We start from the raw sequence: 10,634 nt of genomic DNA on the forward strand, positions 1-10,634 counted from the left end.
ATCAATTTAGTAAGACCCTACCAGGTAGTAAACCATATTACAATTATGTTTTAATTTAAAAAGTAACATGTCATTGTTTTACAATAAGGCAGCCAGATTAAATAGAAAAAACACAGATATGGCTAGATTAAACAGAATACAATGCTGGCAAAACCGCTTCACTATATACAGAAAGAAAAAGTCAAACCCCTCTTTTACACCATACACAAAAGCAGACTTCAGATATATCCCAGAGCTAAAGTGAAGACAAAACTGTTAGGCTCATGGAAGAAAATCAGCCTTTGTGTCCCACATTTTGGAGGAAAACTTGTGGAGGCTGATAGCAAAGCAAGGGGGAAGGAAAGATGCATTTAACTATAGCAAAATTTAAAGCAGCTGACAAACCAAGGATGCTATGGGTAAAATGAGCAGGTAGGGAGCAGACGGGAGATAACTGCCAAATTAAAATGAAAAGCAGGTGCTTTTTAACATGTAAAAACTATTCTGAAAAAAAGATGAAATGATGAACACAGAGAATGTAGAAAAAGTAATATGATACCACCTTATACCAATTAGAATGGCAAATTTCTTTTTTGAGACAAAGTCTCACTGTGTCACCCTCACAGGAACCTCAAACTCTTACATTCAAGCAATTCTCTTACCTCAGCCTCCCGAGTAGCTAGGACCATAGGCCCGGCACAATGCCCAGCTATTATTTTTAGAGACAGGGTCTCGTTCTTGCTCAGGCTAGTCTCAAACTCCTGAGCTCAGGCAATCTATCCATCCCAGCATCTCAGAGTGCTAGGATTACAAGCATGAGCCACTGCATCAGGCCTAGAATGGCAAATGTTAAATTGATTGTAAGTATTGGTGTGGATGTGTGGACATGGTAACTCTTGTTCACTGTAGGTGGGTATGCAAATTAGTTCAGTCATTTTGAAAAGCAATCTGGAAGTGTGCAACAAAATACAGATGGGTGAGCTGGGCATGGTGGTGTGCACCTGCAATCCAGCTACTCAGGAGGTTGAGGTGGGAGGAGCCCTTGAGACCAGGAGGTCAAGGCCAGCCTGGACAACATAGTGAGATCTTGGCTTAAAAAAATAATAAATATTGGGTAGCGCCTGTGGCTCAAAGAAGTAGGGTGCTGGCCCCATATACTGGAGGTGGTGGATTCAAACCTAGCCCCAGCCAATAAAAAAAAAAAAGAAATTTAGATGGAATATCCCCTGTAACATTTTTAAAATAGATATATTTGCAAGAAGGGTTGCTCCAGGAGTATTTACAAAGATATTCATGACACATGACAATGTTTCTTGTAGTAGCAGAGTAAGGAGAATCAAACCACCCTTGAGCTGGCATTGAGTAGGTAAAACTTGGTGGGTGCACACTATGAATCAAATCAGTAGTCAGCTCATTGTATGGTAGAACAAGTCCCAATCTCAGTAACCTGGCGCTGGGAGAAAGACAAATGACTTGAGATCAGTCTCTCTCTCTCTCTCTCTTTCTCTCTCACACGCACACACACACACACACCAGGTTCATAGAAACGTAAGGACATACGTCCAACCCATCAGAGTGGATGTCTGCAGTGCTGAGAGAAGAGGAAGAAGTAAACATTAAAGGTTTGCAATGCTTGCAGGACAATGCGGGGTAACAAAGTGCAACTTCCTAGCTTCCTTGTCCTAGAATCCTCTTGCTCCAAAGCCTAAGACTTCTCCTGCCTTCATCATCAGAAATGGAGCCTGAGTCAACAAGTGCTGGAAGCTGACTTGGCAGCAGGGTTTTACTGTGGGGGTGAAGTTTTTGGTGGGCACATCCTCCGTCTGGTGTTTTCCTGGACAGCTTAGTAAGAGGAAATGAAAAAAACACAGTGTTGCACAATTTCTGTCAAAGACGACCATCAGAATATGGGTTGGGAAAGGATGATCCATCAGCCCTATGGAGAGGAAATGAATTCACTGGGGGAGGGGGCTGTCAGAACAGGTTTTCTGGAAGAGATCACACTGGAACTCTGCCTTCAAGGACATGGATACTGAAGACAGGAAAAGGAAGGACACACCAGGTGCAGGGCACAGCCAGGGTGTCGCCAGGGGACAGAGACTGGGTCTCTCCTGCATATACATGTGGCTGAAGCTGCCGTGGAGAGCCAGGGCAGAGCTATCCAGCTTAGCAAGGAAGCCAGAGGCTGCCCATTCCCTGTCCTGTGTCCAGAACCTGCTGTAGGAGTGACAAGGGAAAAGAGATCCCAAGTTGGAGAAGGTGGCAGAATTTTACCTTCTAGCCCTGGCTCAGGGCAGGGCAGGGAGACCCATTTCTGAGGGTCTCAGTGTAGCAGGGGAGCATGCATCCAGGAAATTTGAGGACAAAATGTTGAGTCTGGGAAATTCAGGGGACTATCAGCACCGCTGGAGACACCTGAGTGACCCTGGAAGATCTGAGTGGGCTTCTTAGAAGAGGTGATGTCTGGAGAAGGGCGAGAATTATTCTGAAGGAGATGGAAACATGAAACAATGTTCCTGACATGCTATCAGCACATGCAGAGATTCGGAGAGTGAAAAACAGGACACAGAGAAGCCAATACCGATTCAGGGGCCACAGTCTGGGTCTGGGTGTCAGCTGGGGCTGGATCACACAAAGGCCTGAATAACAGAGACACAGGATTTGGAGGAATGTGGGAAGAAGGTGAAAGGCTCAGGATTCATCTCCAAGGCCAGGACCACTCTATAGCTTCCAATCTCTGGAAAGACAAGAGTTCAACATCAGCAGGGCTCCCTGCTTAAGGCAAAGCACATATGATGGCACTCTGGCCAGTGCCACTGAAAAAAGTATCAAAACATGAGAACACATGTTAAAACTGCCATGGTCATTAATAAATATCTTAGGAAGAGATACTTTGAGGGTATAAAAATATCCTCTTTCTCCTTTGTCTCACCCATTGATCTTGCCTGTAGCAATTAATGGTAAATTTCTATTTCTTTCATTCCTTCCACACTTATTAATTGGTTTTTATTATTCAAAGAACAACAGATTAATTTTTACTTTTTGTTTTTGAGACAAAGTCTCACTTTGTTATACTGGGTTGAGTGCTATGGCATCACAGCTCACAGCAACCATAAATTCCTGGGCTCAAGTGGTCCTCCTGCCTCAACCTTCGAAGTAGCTGGGACTACGGGTGTCTGCCACAATGCCTGGCTATTTTTTAGAGACAGGGTCTTACTCTTGCTCAGGCTGGTCTCAAACTCATGAGCTCAAGCACTCCACTCATCTCGGCCTCCCAGAGAACAGATTAATTTTTAAAACAGATTTAGATTCTATAGCATCTCTAAGTTCACAGCAAAGCTGAGTGGAAGGTGCAGAGTTCCCATATGCCTCTTATTCCCAAATACATGCAGACGCCCCACTATCAACATGCCCAGGAGAGAGGCACCTGTGTTATAGCTGATGAACACACTGACACATCATTATCACCCAAAGTCCACAGTCTGCACTAGGGTCCACTCCTGGTGCTGCATGTTCTGTGGCTTTGGATCAATGTGTAGTGATGTGTATCCACCACCGCAGTGTCAGGCAGAGACGTTTCCTAGCAATCCTCTGTGCCCTACCTATATCGGATAGATTTTTAAAATCCTGCTGAAAGACTGAAAAACAGATTTTCAAACAAGCTTGAAAAGTGAATTGGAATATCACAAAGAAGTACCACCAGGACAGTAACCTCTCAAGATCAGAGGATGTGGAGGAGTGAGCTTTGGTTTTCTCTGTAGAGATTGCCATGTCTTGGTTCCATGTACGCAGATTTGACTTGTTCAAAAAGTACATTAAGACCTTTAGAGCTGGTGGTGACTATAGCTCAGTGAGTAGGGCACTGGCCACATACAATGAGGCTGGCAGGTTCATACCTGGCCTGGGCCTGCTAAGCAACAATGACAACTACAGCAAAAAATTGCTGGGAGTTGTGGAGGGTGCCTGTAGTCCCAGCTACTTGGGAGGTTGAGGCAAGAAAATTGCTTAAGCCCAGGAGTTTGAGGTTATTGTGAGCTGTGATGTCATGGCACTCTACTGAGGGCGACATAGTGAGAATCTGTCCTCCCACCAAAAAAAAACAACCAACAAAAAATAAACAAAAAAAGCCTTTAGAGCTAAAGTGGTTTAAAAGCATCATCTAAAAAAGCAATTGCACAAGAACAGAGTTTATTCCAAGGGAGCCTTCTCGCATAGGGTGACCAGATTCTAACATCTGTAAGGCAGAACAACATGGCCGGGGGACGGAGCCGGGGCGGGGCGGGCAGGCGACAGGGTAGGCAGGGCCTAACAACAATGCAAACTTTGATAAGCAGTTCTCAAAAATCACTTCTCAGCAATTATTTATTACAGTTTAACATTATAAAATTAATAAAAATAATATAAAACTCATATTCTGGCGAAATAGCCATATGGTGGCCGAAAACCATATATTCCCTTCTTGTTCTCCTGCCTGTTCGTGCATTCTTTCCAAAAATCGGCTTTTTAAAACCGCAGGACGCGGGACAAATGGTTGAAAAGTGGGACTGGCCCGCCAAGATCGGGATGTCTGGTCACCCTATTCTTGCATGCAAAATCTACATCTGCCCACTGGGTGGTGGTGTGTTCATCTGTTCTCTTCCCAGATGAATAATGCAAAGATTTTACCTGGTTTGCATATTCACAGTGGAACAAATCACCGTGAGTACAGTGCCATCATCATGTCCAGCCATTTGATCCATATTATGTGAATGATACTACAATTTTTCTAAACTGGCCATTTGAAAGCAAGAAAGTGCTGAGGTACCCAAAAAGGACCGGGCACATTTGCCGGGCCTGTTAGTTATCTTGGCCCATGCTGAAACTGCTGTATAACATTTTTACTGAGTGCCCCAAGTTAGTAGAGAACAGTGCTCCTCTTTGTATGCTGGGTACTCTCATTTCCCCCTCGCACTAGCTACATGGATTTAGCAGCCAGAATCCACAAGTTAAATGACTCAGTCCCACAAGACTGACCTCACTGCAGATGCCAGCCACAAAAGGGTGCCAAGTGTACTAACACTTTCACCTGGCTGATGAGACACAAACTAAGGGTTCCCATAAGCCACTCTGATGTTCAAGAATTTTCTAGAATGACCCACAGAACTCAGGAACACACTTTGCTTCTATTTATCATTTTATTATAAAGGATACAGCTGGGAAACAAATGGAAGCGATTGCAAAGAACAAAAACCAAAAGATGTATGTTGGGGTGCTGGGTGGAGCTTCAATGCCATCTCCAGGTGCCACTGGGGGATTTAATGCCCTAGAGCTTCCAGCCTACAAGATGACTGTTGCAACCAGCCAATGCTCAGTCAAAGGGGTGCAGGGGATAGTAGATGGAAGGTGTGCATGGATGGGGTAAAAGCCCTGGGGACGTGGCAGCCACACACGGCCATTCAAATGTTCTGATCTTGGAAAGGAAGAGACAGTAGATTAACAGAGCACACCAAGCCCCTCAATGCACCCACACCAGCTCACGTCTAAAGCTCCAGGAATAGGCCAGAAGCACAACCTCTAAGCCAGAAGAATCAGCAGACAACAGAGGAAGGACAGATCAGGACCCAGACCCATAGGGATGAGGAATCTGATAGAGACCAATCCCAGGGGGTTTGTTAGTGTTTGGGGATGGGGAGAAGGAATCTTGCCTTAAAGGTATGTAAAGCTTTTCTATTTGGCAGGCAGGCTTAGGACTGCAGTGGTTAACGAGGGAAACTGCCCTCCCTAGCTGGGGCAGGAGGCTGCAGACTTTTTGCAGATCCAGAAATTGAGAACATTGCATTTGTGGTCGTTCCAGCCCTTGCCCTTAAATTCCACACAATCTTCTTCCCCGATGTTGTTGGGCTCCCCGTTGTTCCAATACTTGGTGAAGCCGCAAAGCCCAGACTGAATGTGAGCCTTTTTTCATTTTTTTTGAGACAGAGTCTCACTTTGTCGCCCTAGAGTGCTGTGGCATCACAGCTCACAACAACCTCAAACTCTTGGGCTTAAGTGATTCTCTTGCCTTAGAGTCCCAAGTAGCTGAGACCACAGGCGCCCGCCACAATGCCTGGTTTTTTTTGTTGTTGTTGTTTTTAGTGATAAGATCTTGCTCTGGCTCAGGCTGGTCTTGAACTCCTGAACTCAGGTGAGCCTCTCTTTTTGCACAACTCCATGAATCATGTTTCTACCCTCTGTAAACCTGAGGGTTTTAGCATCTGCCCTGCATCTGTATCCCAGACAGGCACTGCTCTGGACGACCCATAATATGCCCAAGTCCTAGTGCCTTGGCCTCTTGCCTCCCCTGTTGTGCCCCTCCTTGGGAAGAATTCTTCTCCTAGGGGTAAGATTTCAAACACAAACCAGCCAATCTAGAGTGCACACCCCACCACTTCCCTTCTTAGTCTCTCTAGTCTGGGCCACTGTCCTCTGACCTAATCACATCAGGGCCAGGTGCCAGACAGCTGGGGACATCTTGGATACCCAAGGTCACGGAAATGACTCCAACTAGCCCACCCTAAGGCTGCTCACCCTGTCTTACCAGTTCCTTCCCACATACCCCACAGGTTCCTGCCCATCACCCGCCCTGTAAGTGACCCTGGGGGCTTCTTCAGGTGTCCTGTGCTGTTATGATGTGAGCTCCACCTTTGGGGTCTGTCAGTATGACAAGCTGTCTTTACAGTACTACTTGTCTTGTGAACATTTGGCTCTACTATAGCTCAGACTGCTATTAAGACACTGTATTTTAAAACCTTCACCCGAGAGATGAGCTCTTCCTTCAGCTCTGATAGTGGAATTTTAGGCACTGAATGTGAGCATGGAGAGCACCTTCCTCAAATCAGGAGTTGAGAAAATCCCACACCCTATACCCTAAGGGAGTAGGGGAGGGCCCCCAAGGAAGGCTCAAGTCTAAGACCCACCCACCCTACACTGAGTAGCGTGTCCCTTTCTCCCGGATCTACCTGGATGGCAGAGGTGAACCATCCACCCACTGCCATGTGCCTTCGTGTGTCAGGTCTGACAGCCCGATCCAGGTGTGGCGTTCCTTTGTGGAAACCTGCAGCCGTAGGAAGTCCTACGGGAGGGATAGAGGAGGAGTGAGAAGGGAGCTCTGCTTCCTATGTTCATGGCTCATGTCTTCCCATCTGTTTGCAGAAAGTTCTGCTTGCAGTATAATCTTCAACCTTCTAGCGTACAGGGTCCTGAGCCCCTACCTGTCTAAGTCCCTCTCACATCGGTATCCCATAGCACGTATGTTCTGACTTACAGACCTACATGCACTGTTGGCCTCTCCTCACAGACATCTGTGAATACTGCAAGTTCTCTTTTTTATATTTTACACAATTTACTCATTGGCTGGTCATGCACATGTCTTTTCAGCTCCACATTGAGTGACATCACATCAATCAGCCATAGTGAGAATTACCCCCACAGAGGTGGTTGTTAAACATTTGCCAGCACACCATTTGGGTTCATGTACTTTTGATGTGCTCCCCAAATCATTTGTATGTGTTCAGAACTTGTTTTTCCTTGCAAGGTGCTTGGGACCCTCTCCCTTATATCTGTTGCCTCCAATATCTTTCAAAGGGAACAAGCAGCCCCTGTGCCAGACAATCCCCTCTGAACATCCCCATCCAAGTTGGCCAGTGGCCATGTGCATGCCCCAGACCAGGATGAGGCCCCCAGCAGGTATACCTGCTCCTCGGTGCTTTTGATCATGACTAGCTGGGCCCCCACCTCCTGGCAGGCAGTCATGGAATTGTGCCGGTTCCGCTGGATAGTGGAGAAGAAGTAACAGTTTCCTTGGAAGAATGTCCAGTCCCAGGGACAGCGGCAGCACAGGTGACCTGTTGGGTAGATTGGCCAGGACTGGGACCCAGATCTGGGTCCTGCACCTGCCCACCCTTCAAGTCCTTTGGCTTGGGGATCTTTCCTGACTGTTCATGCTGGGACATGCCCCTCTCTTCATCCTGAGACCCTCTTAATCACCAGGAGAACCTAAGGGTCCTGGCTTATCTACAGACTGGGACCTGTAGGGGCTTTACAGCTCAGGCCAGAAGGCAGGAGACTAACTTCATTGAGTGCCCACTGTGTACCTGTTCCCTGTGAAAACCAAGTTCTGACATCCCCATTATCCTGTGATTCCATTATACATATGCATAAAGTGAGACCCTAGCAAAGTCACAGCACATGGAAACTCTCCAGCCATAGGACTTCTGGTGTCTGGACACTCACCAACAGCAGCATTCAGCTGAGTTACTTGCTGGTAGATCTCCTCCTGCCTGGACTGTGCTGGGCATTCACGGATTCCAGTTTTCAGCTGGGTCAACTCCTTGTACATCTCCTCCTGCCTGGACCGCTGTGGGAATGTGCCCACTGCAGCCTTCAGCTGGGTCAACTCCTTGTAGATCTCCTGCCTGGACAGCTGTGGGAATGCATCCACTGCAGCCTTCAGCTGGGCCAACTCCTTGTAGGTCTCCTCCTGCCTGGATCTCTCTGGGCCCTCACCCATTGCAGGCTTCAGCTGGGTCAACTCCTTCCCCACAGATCTGGAGAGATTGCAGACTGTGCCGAGGAAAAAGGAGCTACATTTGTTGAACACTGATTGTGTGCCATGCCTTGCCCTGGGCTTCCAGGGCCATCAATTTTGAGAGCCAAGGTCTTGATTAATCCCCCTTGAGGATTAGGAAGCCAGGCACCCTTAGATGAAAGCAAAGAATGGCCTGCTCAGAATTGTGGTCAAGCGAGAGGCCCTTAGAAGCCCCAAGGGACCCAACAGCAACTTTTAGCCCTACCGCCTTCCTGGAACTGGCCACTTCTGGCTCTTTCCACAGCCAAAAAGCCAGACCTGGGAGTTCCCGACCAAGGAGTGTTTCTCACCTACTATGAGGATGGTAACCAGGAGCCCAGCAAGGACCATGAAGGAGAGAAACAGCAGCACCAGGGAGGCATGACACAGATGCCCTGTGGGGAGGATGGAGACTTGGCCAAGTTTTCCAGTATTCCCACCTCAGCTGGGCCCAGGGGTAGCCTGGCCCCAGCCCCTACTTCCTCAGAACCCAGAAGTCCAGGTCCCCATCCTCCAGCTCTGCAGGACTGACCCAGATGAATGTATGAAGTTCTGTCCATCCTCCCTGGCCCCTGACCCTCCTCTACCTGCACACATTCTTGGTCCACAAGTCTGTTTGGCACCTAATTCTCTTGCAATAAATCTGCCTCTGCTAGTTCTCAGCTCTTCCTCATCTGAATGGATAGACATCAACTGAGAGCCTGGGGAAGCTGAGGCCAGAGCTGGTCACCCCTTGGCCCTCCTCCCATGGATCCTGGGGTCCCACCCAGCCTTACCCAGGAGCTGCAGCTGATGGGCTCTTGGTTCCTTAGAGACATTCAAGTTTCCCCCCACTGCTTTTCAATGCGCACAACTCCTGGGGACCATGGCTTTCATCTCCCACTCCCCAATCCTCACTCCTTTTATCTATTCTCACTCAGGAAGAGAAACCGGAACCCGGGTAGGGAGATATCAATGGGAGGGGTTGAAGAACGGGGTGGGCCAGACCTCCCAGGAATTTCAAGAAGGTTGTTGGGGGGTGGTCTGGGGTTGATAGGGAGAAGCACTTGTCCACTCGTGGTGTGGCTGATCTGTGTGATGCTGTCAATGAAATTCCATAACTTGTAAAGGGAGCTTGTTATGCCCCTCTACTTGGGCATGGTGGGCAGGTAGCTCCCCAGTTTTCCTAGAGCTACTTCTCCTCTGACCTCTGGTCCTAGCTGACTTGATCTGCTGAATGTCCTCATTTATGATGATTTCTGCTGACTTGTCTTGTATCTTAGCCTCCACCAAAGATGCCTCACTTGTTTGGCTGTGATCAGATCTTAGTTTTACCAAAAATGGTTCTCATATTCAATTATTAAGGTATTTCTGCAAGATTGAAGAAATAGCTCTTAACAAACCAGTAGCTAGGGCTGCCACAACAAAGGACCACAAACTGGAGACTTAAAGTAACAGAAATTTATTTGCTCCCGCTCTGGAGGCCAGAAGTCTGACATCGATTTGTGGGCAAGGCCACATTCATTGCCTCTGAAATGTGGAGGGGGGAATCCTCTGCCTGGCTGCTGGTGGTTGGCAGCAATCTCTGCGTTTGGCGCCTGCTAGACACATCTCTGCCTCTGTCATCACACGGCTTTCTTCCTTCACCTCACCTTCCCTCTGTGCCTCTCTCCTCTTCTTATGGTCATATTGGATTGGGTGCCACCCTAGTGGACTTATCACAACCTAGTCCCACCCGCAGAGACCCTATTTACAAATAAAGTCACAGTCACAGGTACCAGGTGTTAGGGCTTCAACAAATCCTTTTGGGGAGATGTAATTCCACCTGATACACAGCAGACATCTTCATTTTGTTCTTTTTTTTTTTTCCTTTGAGACAGGCTCTCACTTTGTAGCCCTGGGTAGAGTGCCATGGCATCATAGCTCACAGCAATCGCAGTCTCTTGGGGTCAAGCAATCCACTTGCCTGAGCCTTCTGAGTAGCTGGGACTACAGGCATCTGCCACGACACCCGGCTATTTTTAGAGACAGGGGTCTCCCTCTGGCTTAGACTGGTCTCAAACCTGTGAGCTCAGGAAATCCACCTGCCTCA

At 47.7% G+C, this 10,634-nt stretch overlaps 1 protein-coding gene across 1 annotated transcript; it reads right to left on the reverse strand.

Annotated features, from left to right (window-relative positions):
- Positions 1–5,144: 5,144 nt before the first annotated feature.
- LOC100966443 (CD209 antigen-like) lies at positions 5,145–9,406 on the reverse strand. Its single transcript, XM_012814031.1, has 8 exons — positions 9,340–9,406; positions 9,151–9,237; positions 8,875–8,958; positions 8,185–8,559; positions 7,690–7,841; positions 6,963–7,069; positions 6,823–6,838; positions 5,145–5,877 (listed from the first exon to the last, which is right to left on the reverse strand). The coding sequence occupies exons 2-8, from the start codon at positions 9,158–9,160 to the stop codon at positions 5,740–5,742; spliced, it is 882 nt and encodes a 293-aa protein (XP_012669485.1). The 5' UTR covers positions 9,161–9,237; positions 9,340–9,406; the 3' UTR covers positions 5,145–5,739.
- Between the last annotated feature and the right edge of the window lie 1,228 nt (positions 9,407–10,634).

The sequence above is a fragment of the Otolemur garnettii genome, unplaced genomic scaffold, assembly GCF_000181295.1.
Source record: "Otolemur garnettii isolate 467f Iridium unplaced genomic scaffold, OtoGar3 scaffold00621, whole genome shotgun sequence".
In the NCBI taxonomy this organism is placed as follows: Eukaryota; Metazoa; Chordata; class Mammalia; order Primates; family Galagidae; genus Otolemur; species Otolemur garnettii.